The 14,820-nt window shown below is 39.6% G+C and overlaps 1 protein-coding gene across 2 annotated transcripts in view; it reads left to right on the top strand.

The window, feature by feature from the left end:
• Positions 1–14,820, top strand: part of LOC149143208 (paramyosin-like protein) — a 477,149-nt gene that overhangs the window by 277,050 nt on the left and 185,279 nt on the right. For both annotated transcript variants that reach the window (XM_089448231.1, XM_089448230.1), the window contains 2 exons: positions 13,256–13,295; positions 13,471–13,578. In XM_089448231.1, coding sequence (XP_089304357.1) covers positions 13,256–13,295; positions 13,471–13,578 — 148 coding nt within the window. The remainder of the gene's footprint in view (positions 1–13,255; positions 13,296–13,470; positions 13,579–14,820) is intronic.

Here is a 14,820-nt window from a genome sequence, read left to right as displayed (position 1 = left end):
ACCGTTGATGAGGATCAAAATCTCTTTTAATCTCATCCGTCGAAATTTTAAATGCATTTTAATATATTAAAAAGTTAAAATTTTGCATTTATTTCCTCAAAACTTTGACTTATTATTATTCTATTATTTTATTTATTATTATTTATTTATTATTTTTATATTTTTATATTTTACTATTATTATTATTTAAAGGGACCCTCGAACTTAGCCTTTGGAAAAATCACCTAGGACCTAGGACTAATGAGGGGATAAAACATTTTCTAACTCTCAAGACACTTTATATCATGATTTTTACATTTTTTCATCTCAAGGGGGAAAACCCATTTGACATAGACCCTCATAGACTACCCAGTTCTACGACACAAACATAACCTTAGCAGATCAAGCAATTTGTAATAAAATAGCCTAACCAAATAGTTAGGATTATTCCCAAATTACCTTTACATAGAATTGATTTAGCACACTAGGACTCGTCTAAGATTCTAATGACGATATCCATTCTGGCTTTGGGATTAAGCTGAAGGAAAACTTTGCCGATCATGGATCGGTGAGACAAAAATCCTTCCGTAATGTAGATCATCACTAGAAAATTAGGTTTACCTAGGCAATTACATACATGATACAGACCTGCTAAGATTATTACAATTTACACATGCAGACTGAGTTTACAACATAACATGATCGGGCTGATGATGATAGTCGAATGGCATGGACACGTTGATTAGGTGCTATCCCTTTTGCGATAAAAAAAGGGGGTGTACTGCTATGGGTAGTTGACACGTAGTGGTCAACAATCTCCAAGTTTGTCTCATTTTCTATCAGATTAGAGAGGGCTTCCTTGTATCCGGTGAAGTGCCTTGAGGCACCACTATCAATCAGCCAATTTCCCAAAGTGTCCTCAGGGGAGGCAGTGGAAAGGGCTGCTTATTGTTAACAACATTTGATTCTTCATACCTGGAGTTCCTTGATTTCTTGGAGGGTCGACCATTTCCTTGATGTCCCGCATTCCTTTTTCCTTTGCCATTGGACTTGCCATTCCTTTGATCGTTGTTGTTGAAGTTGTCCCTGGAATGATTGTGATCATCATCATGTGATGTGTCCCTTCTATTTGGACACTCCCTTCCATGGTGGCCTAACTTATTGCAAGCAAGGCATCTTCCCTTCCTTCCACTTTTGAATCTCGGTCTTCCTTGACTTTGCTTCTTTGAACCTGCATCGTTTTTTCTTTTGGCATGAGAAGAGAATGTAGTGGGGTTGCTTCTATTAGAAGGCATTTCTTGCTCCATCATTCTTGTTTCTTCTTGAATGCATCTCGGCATCAATTCTTCGAAGCCTAGAATTCAATCATTGTTGAGTATGGTGGTTCTAAATACATACCACTCAGGTGGGAGTCCTCCGAGGGTGGTGAGAGTAAGTTCCCTATCAGGAATGACCTCTCCAATTGAGAGTAGATCATTCTTGATCTCAGTAATCCTCAAGAAATAGGATTGAATATCCTCGTCCTTGCCCTTTTTAATATCTTTCAACTTATTCTTGAGAAATAGAATGTAGAAATTTCTCATTTCCCACCCCGGTTTTCAGTTTCTCCTTATTTCTCCTATATAGTTAAATGCCCTTTCCCATAACCATACATTTAACAAGCTAGAAAAAATAAATTTGCTGAAAACACAAATTCTGGAAATTTTACAGAATGCTAGAAATTGCAGAAATAAAAATCAGCAGTAATAAACAGCCATTAAAACACATTTAAACACTGAGATTTTTGGTCAATGTGACCCTGGAAAAACCCCCTACAACTCTTGGGGAAAACTAGTTTGAGAGCTCTTCTTTATTTCTGGAAAATGTTTTTTTTACAGTAAGAGAAATATTCAGCAAAAATCAGCAAGCAAACTTTTACAAGTTATCTTAGTCTTGCTGAAACTCAGCCTTGCTGAAACTCCGCCTTGCTGAAACTCCGCTGTACAGACTTGCTGAAACTCTGCCTTGCTGAAACCCGCTGCTGAAACTCCACTCTGCTGAAACTCCGTAGCTCATTGTCCAGAAATCTCCCTTGCTCTCTTGCTCTCCTTCTCTCAATATGCTCATGAAAGAATTAATGACCTTTGCCTTCTCTTCCTCCTTTAATCTAACTCCAAGTGACTTTGGGGTGATCCCTAAATCCAATGGCTGAAATAGATTGAGATCTAAGGCTGAGATTAAATGCTCATTTAAATCTCACTTTTTATTTTTTAATTCACCCCACTTTAATAAAGACCCACCTAGTCATTTATTTCCAAAGTCACTTTTCCTTTCTAATTTTTCATTGACTTTATAAAAGTCACTTTAAAATTAGACTTAGTAACTTTATCACTTAAAGTCACTTTTAAATTAGATTTAACTTTATAAAATTATAAAGTCACTTTAGGAGAAAAATTAAATTCTTTTGGACACTTTTCCCTAGGCCAAAGATCAAAGCCTAAGGGAACCACCTGTCCTCCGGTACCAAATTTCAACACTCCCTCTTACCGAGGAAGGTGTTCCTCACCACACCCATCTTGTCTCTGAAGTAGACATGCTTGCCCCATGGTAAGGCTTTAGTAAGAATATCTGCAACCTGCTCATCAGTGGAAATATACTCAAGCTTCACAGCTCCCTTCTGAACATAGTTTCTGATGAAATGATATCTGATCCCGATATGCTTTGACCTGTCATGAAATACTGGATTCTCCGTGAGTTTAATGCAACTCTGATTATCACAGTAAATCACTGAAGGTCTCAACGGCTGACCAAATAAGCCAAACAACATCTTGCGAAGCCAGATAGCCTCACAACTAGTTGGACTGGCTGCCATATACTCTGCTTCCGCTGAACTCAGTGCTACTGACTGCTGCTTCCGGCTGAACCATGACACTACTGCTGAACCCAACCCAAAACAGCACCCTAAAGTGCTCTTCCTATCAGAAGCACAACCTGCCCAATCAGAATCAGTGTATCCTGCCAATCTCACTCCATCTCCCTGCATGTAGTCCAGACCATAATCCACTGTCCCCTGCAAGTACCGCAAAATGTGTTTTGCAGCCACCCAGTGAACCTTCCTAGGCTCACACATAAACTGACTCATCGTGTTGACTGTAAAACAGATATCTGGTCTAGTGTTGACCAAATACATCAAGGAACCAATCAGCTGCTTGTACAATGTGGGATCCACCAACTTGGAATCCGAAGCATGAAGCTTCTTCCAGTTGGTGATCATCGGTGTCGACATGGGTCTACAATCCTCCATGTGGAATCTGCTAAGGATGTCCACAATATACTTCCCCTGCCCTAGGAAGGAATGCCCCTCCTCCTGCCACACCTCCAAGCCCAAAAAGTAATGCATCAAGCCAATGTCCTTCATCTCAAACTCCGTCGCAAGATCTCTCTTGCAGTGCTCTATGAGTCTCTCTGCACCTGTAATGACCAAGTCATCCACATATAGCACCAGAATGAGAGGCTCCTCACCAATCACAATGAAGTAAAGGTTCGTATCTGCCTCACTCTTTGTGAAACCCATCTCCTGCAAATATGTATCTATCCTGGAGTACCAAGCTCTGGGAGCTTGCTTCAGGCCATAAAGGGCCTTTTTCAGTCTGCACACATGGGACTCCTTCCCATGCACCTCAAAGCCCTGTGGCTGCTCAATGTACACCTCCTCTTGTATGAAGCCATTGAGAAATGCAGCCTTCACATCCATCTGGTGGATCTTCCAACCCATCTCTGCTGCTATCGATATAATGGAGCGGATCGAAGTATATCGAGCCACGGGAGCGAATGTCTCCTCATAATCAACTCCCTCTACCTGGGAGAACCCTCTCGCCACAAACCTTGCTTTGAATTTCTCAATGTTGCCATCTGTAGCATGCTTTACCTTGTAAAGCCATCTGGAAGTAACCACGGATTTGCCCTCAGGCCTCGGCACCACCTCCCAAACATCATTCTTCATGATAGAAGAATACTCCTCCTGCATGGCCTCTCTCCAGACCTGCTGGCTAGCTGCCTCCTCATAGCTAGAAGGCTCAGAGTCAAGGATGCTGGTAACCATCGCCATATAGCTACAAAACCTCTCAGGAGGTCTACTCTCTCTGACCGGCCTCTTCGGCTCTGCAACGATGAGGCATCTCTCAAGGTGTCCTGAAGCCACTTGGGCTTCCTCTTCCCTAAGCGCACTTCTCCCATTGGAGAATGAAACTCCTCCTCCTCATCATCATCAGGAGCCTGAACTCCTGACTGTCTGTCTGCTGTACTCCTGCCTGCACCTGAACCTGTAGAAGCTGAGGTACTGTGTGAACTGGCCATCAGTGGACTCCCTAGTGAACTGCTCTATGAACTGCTCTGCATGCTGCCCGGAGCACCACCCCTCTGGCTCGGTGAGCCACTGCTCACTGACGGACCTGACATCCTTATAGATGTACCTCCTGATCCTCCTGATCCCTGCCCACTGGATCCCTGCGACTGACTCAACTGCTGCTGAGGGTCTGGCTGATCCAGATACTCTAACTCCCGTGACCTCCTAAAGGCCCTGTCCTCCTCGAACTTCACATCTCGTCTGACAACAACTCTCCTCTGTGCAGGAATGTAAATCCGAAAGGCCTTTGAGGTCTCACTGAAGCCCACAAAGATACCCTTCTCTGCGGTGGGCTCTAGTTTGGTCCTCTTCTCCTTGGGTATGTAGGAGTATGTAATGCATCCAAAGATATGAAGATGACCAATATCAGGCTTCTTCCCAGAGAAAGCCTCCTTCGGAGTCATGTGCCCCAAGGCACGATGCAGACTCCTGTTCTGCAAGTAAACAACGGTGTTGCAGGCCTCTGCCCACAAGAACAATGGCAACCCCTGATCATGTAACATGGCTTTGGCAGCCCCTATGATGGATCTGTTCTTCCTCTCTGCAACCCCGTTCTGCTGGGGGTTGTAAGGAACAGTGAACTCCCTCCTAATGCCTGCCTCCACACAATAGTCAACAAACTCTCCAAGGGTGTACTCTCCTCCATTGTCCGACCTCAGAGACTTGATCTTTCGACCTGTCTGTGTCTCCACAAGAGCTCTGAACTCCTGAAACCGCTTGAAGACCTCACTCATGGTCTTCAAAAAATAAATCCAGGTCCTCCTGGAGTGATCATCAATGAATAAAACATAATACTCATATCCACTCAAGGAAACATGAGACATCCGACCGCTCACATCGGAATGAATCAAATCAAGTATCCCAGTCACTCTGCTATCACTGTTGGGAAAAGGGGATTTGGCAAACTTGCTCATCGCACAACCTCTGCAAGTATCAAAGTGATCATTACTGAAATCTGGCACACCTGTAGTGATCTCCCGCAATGTCCTCAAGGCTCCATGATACATATGTCCCATCCTACGGTGCCAAATCTCACACAGCTCAGAACTGCTAGCTCTGCTGTCGGTACTATTGCTCAATGCCAAAAGGGGCTGGAATGCAAACTTGTACACCTTTGCATGGCGTACACCTATCACTCTAGCTGAATCAGCTGGAGTGCCCCTGGGATACATCAACACCTATCCTCCCCTTAACAGTACCTCATATCCTCTGTCCTCCAAAGCTGAGACGGATATGAGGTTCTTCCTCATCCCTGGCACATAAAGAACATCTGACACTTTCAAGGGAGGTTTGGACTCCCTCTGAAATGTCAGTGTCCCCACCCCGACTGCTCTAACAACTCTGTCATCACCGAGTACTACCTCTATATCAGTGCCACTCTCTGAAAGCTCTGAGAAGTACTCACGGACTCCTGTCATGTGACGTGAAGCCCCACTGTCCACATACCAGATACTTGAAGATGCTTCGCTAATCGAGGGAAAAGCATGCTCCCTTTGAACCTGTGTGGCAGGTGATCCTGCACTAGAGGACTCACACGTAGTGAACGCAAACTCCCGGTCAAAACGACCTGCAAAGTCCTCAATCTCTGCTGAAGCTGCCACGTCCTGGTTCTTCCCCTTCTTCTTCTTCTTCTCCGGACACACAACTGCATAGTGTTCCATCTTTTGACAATTCCAACACTTCACCTTGGAATAGTCCTTCTGTGTGTTCCCCTGTTTACCTTTACCTTTGCCTTTGCCCCCACCACTGCTTGTGGAAGCCTGCTTCTTCCCTTTGCCTTTCTTGCCTCCTGCCACCAGTGCTACATCCTCATCCTGCTCAGCTGGCTTGGCTGCCCCAAGCTGACCTTTCCTGATCTCTGTCTGAATGCAATCATCCCAAAACCTCTCCCATGTGGGAAGGGTCTCACGTGCACAAACCCCATCAGTAAAGTTCAACCATGAACGGGAGAGGCCATTCACTGCAATCCGCATCAACTCAGTGGGTGGAATGGCCTCTCCAATCGCTGCCAACTCATCTCTCACATTAGTAATCTTTGTGAGATATCCAGCTGCACTATCATTATCCATCTTAATGTTCTTCAGCTTCTCCTTCAGGACCATCTTCCGGTTCTCATTGGTACTCTGGTAGAGATTGGACAATGCTGTCCACATGTCATGGGCATTGCTCTTTCCTCTCACATGAGGAATGCAATGGTCTTTGATTCCGTATAGAATCAGCCTCTTACCCTTGTTGTTCTTTTTATTATAAGCTGTCAACTGAGTAGCATCAATAGGCACAACAACAAGGTTCTGTGTGGTATGCACCATGATATCCCAGATTTCTGCCTCCTCAAAGATACTCTACATTCTCTCCTTCCAAACGCTGTAATTTGTATGCCCATCCAGCCTATCCTCCACCCTCAATCCCAATGACATCTTGCTGTCCTAAAACTGAAACATAGCACCGCTGTAGTAAAGATAAAGCTGTTGTTTATGAAAAAATCAGCTTGCTGGAATTTTTTGAGTGAAAAATCAGTAGCTGTAATTTTTCCTTTTGCTGTCCCAAACTGTCCTTCAGCACTCAAGCTCTGATACCATGTAGAAATTTCTCATTTCCCACCCCGGTTTTCAGTTTCTCCTTATTTCTCCCATATAGTTAAATGCCCTTTCGCATAACCATACATTTAATAAGCTGGAAAGAATAAATTTGCTGAAAACACAAATTCTGGAAATTTTACAGAATGCTGGAAATTGCAGAAATAAAAATCAGCAGTAATAAACAACCATTAAAACACATTTAAACACTGAGATTTTTGGTCAATGTGACCCTGGAAAAACCCCCTACAACTCTTGGGGAAAACCAGTTTGAGAGCTCTTCTTTATTTCTAGAAAATGCCTTTTTACAGTAAGAGAAATATTCAGCAAAAATCAGCAAGCAAACTTTTACAACTTATCTTGGCCTTGCTGAAACTCCGCCTTGTTGAAACTCCGCTTTGCTGAAACTCCGCCCTGCTGAAACTCCGCTGTACAGACTTGCTGAAACTCCGCCCTGCTGAAACTCCGCTGCTGAAACTCCGCTCTGCTGAAACTCCGCTGCTGAAACTCCGCAGCTCACTGTCCAGAAATCTCCCTTGCTCTCTTGCTCTCCTTCTCTCAATCTGCTCATGAAAGAATTAATGACCTTTTCCTCCTCTTCCTCTTTTAATCTAACCCCAAATGACTTTTGGGTGATCCCTAAATCCAATGGCTGAAATAGATTGAGATCTAAGGCTGAGATTAAATGCTCATTTAAATCTCACTTTTTATTTTTTAATTCACCCCACTTTAATAAAGACCCACTTAGTCATTTATTTCCAAAGTCACTTTTCCTTTCTAATTTTTCATTGACTTTATAAAAGTCACTTTAAAATTAGACTTAGTAACTTTATCACTTAAAGTCACTTTTAAATTAGATTTAACTTTATAAAATTATAAAGTCACTTTAGGAGAAAAATTAAATTCTTTTGGACACTTTTCCCTAGGCCAAAGATCAAAGCCTAAGGGAACCACCTGTCCTCTGGTACCAAATTTCAACATAGAATTTGATTAGCATTACTAAACTTGAACATGCCAACCAACCTGTCATAAATCTCCTTGGAGGTCTTCAATTCAGAGATGTAGGCCACCAAATGATTGTCAATGGAATCCCTGATAATCTTCCTTGCTTTGACTTCAGCCCTATTATACTTGGTCTTTGCAACAACCAGTGCATTTGAAGGAGGTTCAGGGATTTTACCCTGCACATAGTCCATCACCTCTTTTTCTTCCAAAGTCAAATAAAGAGACATCTTCCATCCATGATAGTTAGATTTATCATGGAGATTGTCTTTAGCCGGGAAGTAGGATGAGGAACCCATTGAATGTTTTGTCCTTGTCCAACTCTCTTTGGTGATTGCTCTTTCACTCTTGCTTGGCTGTTGTCTTCACCTCAGCTCAGATACCATGTTAATTTTAGGCAACAATGGTATTGCTTATGCTTTAGAGCAATTTTACTTCAATTTCTTTATTAGTATCAGATTAGCAATCACATCAACATGATAGTAAAATGCAGATAGAACATAAACATAAACAGTAGAAGGCATGCCAAGACAAGAGGACACAAGATGTGGCACCAGCCAGGGACAAACCCCAATGTGGGGAACCCTTGATCAAATCTTCGTTCAGTGTTCAATAGTTCAGCAGAGAGAGATAGTACAATTTACAAATCTGATAATTTAATACAACAACAAAAGAGCCCTAACTAGAAAAGTCAATGTTGGTCAACAGGGCAGATTTGACCCTCAATAAATTGGTTGACTTCAGTCAACTTCGGCCTCCAAACAACGAGATGAATCAACCCTCAAAACAACCCAAATTCAGCCCAGTCAAATTTGGTCAAACAACCAACTTGCGGTCAGCCCTAGTTGTAGTCAATGTTGGTCAAAGTCAACGTTTGGCCTTGATTTCTATGCTCAGAAATGCAACCTACCCAAACAGTGATAGCCCCCACAAAAACGCAATCAAAGGAGGTCAACGGATGGTCAAACTGTCCAGAAATTCGGTCTCCTGAAATTTCGGCCTCCTGAAATTTCGCTCTCCTGAAATTGCGGACGTGTGGAGAGAGAGGCCTAGAAATTCATACGCAACAATGAGGAGAGAGAGAGAGAGAAGTGTGAAGATGAGCGTGTCCAAATGAGACTAAGGCATCATGTATTTATATCAAACATTGAGGATGAATAGATGTGAATGTTGGGCTTCTGAGCCTACATAAGTTTGTTGGGCGACCTTGACAATTTGTCCATAAACAAAATAAATTCATAACTTCATTTGTACATGTCAGAAACGGATGATTTTTAGATCAATCCTACACCTCTCGAAGAGAGGAATCAAAGAAAAATATTAGTTGTCATAAGTAAGATGACCCATGTGGATTTTGGCCCTAGTTGCCAATTTTAACAGGTTTTGTAGTCACGAGATCGGGGGTGATCTCTAACTGTTGTTCTTTGTTCCTGTATCTCTGCCTCCGATATGTCACGTTATTCCTATCCTTTGGTGTCATAGACTACGTTACTCCCACAGGCTGTGCCAAGTCTATGAACTCTAATACCACTATAATATCCCTAAGGGAAAATTAACAGTAAATATTCAAAGAAAAATAGACAACACATCATAAAAACCAGAACAGACAATCAGACCATGAAAATGCTTCCACAACAACGTTGTATACTCATTTTATTAAATGGAAAAGGTGTACAATCAAGGTGTTGGAATGAGTGCACCTGGGCTTGCTTTTAGCAAGCTAGCAAAGCCCATAATGATCCCTGAATCACCCTCCTCCAAGCTCTGTCAATTCGGCCCAACTGCTGCACTATAAATCCCAGAAAATGGTGTTGCTGCCTAAAATGAAGAGCTGCTAGAGCCCTCTCTGCTGCTCAGAAAATTCTGGGAATTTAATCTTGGCCTCTACTCAAGAAACCTAGAATAACCCATGAAGGGTTTGGCCAAAGCTTGACCCTTGAATTTTGACCTACTTGAGCTTGACTAGCTCTCCTGCTGGGAAATTCGATCTCCTGGATGATCTATTGCTGAAATGCCCCCAAAATGCCTGCAAACTCTGTTAGAAGGCTTCCCAAGCCTTCCCACCAAATCTCCACCTCGAAGTCCCTAACTCCCCAAACTCTTGGATTTCCTCTAGCAGTGACTGCACACTCGCTGCGCTATTGTGGCTCTCTTTGTTGTTGTAAATCGACCTCCTGTTGTTGGTACGAATTAGGCTGAAGAAGAACTCCCTCCTTGGGTTGGCACTCGAAGTCCACCGAAGCAAGCGCTGGGATTTCTGCTCAGAAACACCCGGTGTGCTAAACAACACATGCAGACTTGGCTCACTGCTCGAGCGTGCTCTTGTCAAAGACAAAATCTGAAAATGATGAATGATAACCAAAATGAGAGCTCCTCCCTCTTTTATCGAATTGCCTCCAAGGCTGCCCATGTGGGCCCACATCGACTTTCTCCCACCTTCTTCGAGCCAGTGAGAGCGTACTCTCCATGTGGGCCGAAAATGCCTTCGTTGTGGACCCCACAGTCCACCAAAGCCGCAATTTTTCACTGAGCACTATAGTTGGAGTGCCTCTTAGGCCAAAAATCACATATGGGTTTCTTAGGCCCCCTTTTCCTAAGTGAAATAATGTGAATGCCAAAATTGATCAAAATTCCGATATTCCCTTAGTGAAACACTAAGCAGGAATATCACATAGATCATTTGAATAAGGTTTTATCATGCCAATCCTATTACAGAGAAGTTGCTTCATGTTTAAACTGTTAGGATATTCCGACACATAGGAAATAGTTAAGTACAACTTGGTCTAGTATAGAGTTAGGTAAAGTGTGTTTCTTTACTATGTACATTTTGTAACTTACAATCCGACGGTCACGATATGTAGTGATCCGATGGTTCATTCTCTCTTCGGTATTACCGACACTTGATCCGTGGCTTAACACCCGATTGGTCCATGATCTCTATTTAAAGAGCATGGAGGGTCATTTGTAGGTTAACCGTTCATGAGAGAAGCTTATGTAAATTTTCATTCTTTTATTAATAAATTGCCTGAAGTGGCCGCGTTGGCTCAGGCCGTGGACTATTTCCCTCTTTGAGGGTTTTAACCACTTCAAAAGTACTGGTGTATTGATCTGCGATCTGTTTGTGAGCGGTGTCCTTTGGTGTTCTGTCTGAGGAACTTACCCTGTAAATTCCTACATAAACTTTGGTACATTGAGCTGGTAAAAGATGTTTAGCTTCGTCTTCATTTATTGCATCGATAGGCGCATTCTACAGCCCCATATGAGGGTGATGTGTGATTTCGTTCATGATCAACATGGAGTTGACACATGTCCCACTTAAAATAAAAATAAAATATTCTCTTAATAGAAAAGCAATGTCAACTATAATAAAAATAAGAAATGAATATGCATGTTTAGTTAGTTTCAATTAAAGGTATTATAAAACATTAATAATCAAAAACTCACTATGGTCACTAAATTTGTTGGTGATATTACAATCTAATATGGCTATTTCGCTCCCTCTCAATCATAAATAAAATATTTCAACGTCCACATGACGTAATATAATTTCATATTAACTTTAAAAAGAGAGAAACTAATTAGAAGTAAAAAAAAATGTGAGTACTTAGTGAATACTAAAATGATCAAACCTTGTACTTTCAAAAATATTTCAACACAATATTTAAACAAAATATTTGAAGATCTATGTTAGCTAATTTATGTTGATATCTACTTCATATATATCTATATATAAAATAAAATATTAAAAGACTATTTTAATGTTATATATAATAAAATATTCAATATAGTAATTGAAAGTTAAAAAATAAAATAAAATAAAAAATATCGAACACTAAGAATAATAAGAGAGATGTGTAATTCATTCAATTCTTAATATAAAAATAAGATGTGACTTTAAAAATATTTGTAATAATAAAAAATTTCAATGTGGGTCATCAATAAAATATTTTAATATCCAGGATTAGTTAATTTTGACGTATACTTAAAAATATTAATAACAAAAAAAACCATTTTAACGTGGGCAATATAGTGTATAGATAAAATGTCTCAATGCACATGTTATGTAAAATATTATAATGTCAAATATATATATATATATATATATATATTGAAAAAAAAAATTATGGTTAAAACGTTGAAGTAGTATCACTATTTTACATTTTGGTTCTTTTTTATGTATATTTTTTTTGTCAATTTTCCTTGAAATCCAATAAAGTTTTTTTGGACTTACAAGTTTAAGTTATGTACTCTATATAGCATTCAAAAATGCAATTTCAACAATGAAAAATTACACATTATATATATATATATCAAGAGAGAGATTGAGAGAGAGTTTTTTTTTCAAATTTTGCACTCTAAAAGAGGTTTGCACTTGCAGAGATTTGATCCCTCTCGGCACATGTTAGATCCATGCTTAAGATGGATCTATACTAGTTATATTTGCAACCAATGTTTTAAAACTTGGACTGAACATTAGAACCTATTGAGGGTCCACTCAGACTTGCACTGAGACTTGGCCATGGCTTAGACTAGTTTAAATTTAATGTCTCGTTTTATTAAAAATTAATAAAAAAACAAATTTAAATGACAAAACTCTTCAACGCTACTCTAGATACTCACAAATGCTTAATGAGAGAGGTGGGAGGCAAATAGACCTTTTTTGTTCTCTTGGTGGCGGGGGGAGGTGTCTCTGTTTTTCTTTAAGGTTTAGGGTGAGAGGATTTAGGGTTTATGTAGATTTAAAATAAAGAAATTATCTTTTCCTTTGCAATTGTGCTGCGGTGAGGTATGGACTCTGCTGAGTTGGACCTGTTCGGTATCAAATTGGTCCCCAAATTGAGCGGAGAGACAAGTTGACTTTGTTTGTGGTCAATTCAGTCAACTTGGTTGATCCAAGTTCAAGTTGGCCAAGTTTAAAAACTTTGTTCGCTAGATAGGGAATTTCCAAAATGATATGTTGTTTATATATATTTTGTCTGCATATGTGGTTAGACATTAATATTTTTCCTTCCAGACATGGTGGAACAATTCAATCCAAAATTTTGTTAGATTTTTTGTAGAGTTGTTTGTATGGAATCTTTCCATAGATAGTTCCTTTCTTGTTGCCCTTTTCTAAAGGGGCAATATTATTTGTCTTATGAAATCTATTTGCAAGGAATGCTTAATTGTAAAACCATTTAATTACATCTTCATGTTTCATTTAACATGTAAATTTATTAAGTCCAATCTTGTTGGTTTTGAACGAATACTTCTTACAATATCTATCCCTTAACATGACCCTTTCTCATGCTAACAAAATTCAATGGTGATATAGGTATGAGCGTCGTTTTGTTGAGCTTTATGAACACATTGAGGTGTGTTTACATTGTTTCTATAAGGATAATTTCCATAGATAATGCTTCCAAAATAACTAACATAAGTCTCTCTTTAGTATTTTTTTTTAAATTATCCTATATAAAAGTAACATAGAGACGTGTAGATTTTATTATCTCATACTGATGTCCACCGTTTGCATTACTTACATTACAGGCAAAGCTGAGAGAAACTCGTAGATATTATGGAATGTATAATGCTTTAGCAGAGGGCAATGAGTTGACATTAAAAGAGATCTCTTTACTCAACTCTATTAGCTCTCAGGTTTGTATTAAGATTTTTTATTTCATCCTTGAGATTCCTAACGAATAATGTTCATTGGTCTCAAGAAACATTGCAACTTGTTATTCATTTTCATATTTGTCAGAAAATGAGATTTATCTAACATTATCAAAGACCCTTTTTTTTATTGTTTCCAAGTTTGGTGCATGTATATTGGAAAATCAATATTTACGAATTTAATAAACTCAAAGGAGGGTATAGTGACATGCAAAGTTCTAGTATAATGGGAGGAGGATTGTTGCATTGACGTCTAACTGTTTTTACAAGCAGGCTGAATTTTGTTCTAGATTAATAAAATATCTTTTCACCTATACTACATTTTTGGAGGGAACAATAAACTTTTGACATTGAGTAGATAAATCTTTCATGTGTAGTTCAGCACATAATGTTATTAGGGGAACCAGGGAACTAATCAAAAGTAGATTCTGTTGAAAAACAATTGTAACCTTGACTCATTTTACCGGTAAAACTAAAATACATGAAACAAACACAAGTGAGGAAAAATGGTTCTCATTCATTGAGAACACCTTTGTTCTTTCTCATCAGTACCCCCATGGTGAGGAAATGGCCATGTTATTACTCCCGAAACATATTAGATTGGATTAAGGTTGATGTATTGCTGGTGCTAGCATTTATAATAAGTGCTAAGTTAAAAATACAGTCTCATCTTTGTGGAACTTTACAGCAAGTTTTCTTTTTATGGGTCTATGTGTGTTATAAGGTCATGTTATGTGAAGTTTTTCACTGATTGGAGAGTGGATTCAGGATTTCGAAATCTCGATTATATGGACAGACCTACAAATCTGCATAAAAAAATGGTGAAAGTTGGTTGGAATCAATTCTTTATGGTAATGAGAGATTGATTATAGTTGAAGAAGCCATTCATGAAATATAAAGTTTCATACCATATGGAGTTGTTGACAATCTCATTGATGAAAGGAGTAGGATAGTTACCTTTTAGTGAAGCTTTATTCAAGTCATACAGTTGATACATGGATTTGGGTTGTTTTAAAAATATATCGAGGTTAAACATCTATTCAAATTGCTTATTCGGGTAGATGAATTTGATAGAAAAGAAGTTCTTGCATTTTAGCTATGTTGGGATTGATTGGTTATTGTTGTAGCCTAGATGATTGTCCACAAAAAATGACTAATAATCTCCAAGGTAATTTTTGTGGTGTTGATTTCATTAACTACTATTTAATTGCTACCTATAGTAAATGG

This window comes from Pinus tabuliformis, chromosome X, assembly GCF_031772625.1.
Source record: "Pinus tabuliformis cultivar Carrire ecotype Pingquan chromosome X, CPIR1, whole genome shotgun sequence".
NCBI lineage: Eukaryota > Viridiplantae > Streptophyta > Pinopsida > Pinales > Pinaceae > Pinus > Pinus tabuliformis.
The sequence above is the reverse complement of the archived record's forward strand: the minus strand, read 5'-3'. Positions and strand labels throughout refer to the sequence as shown.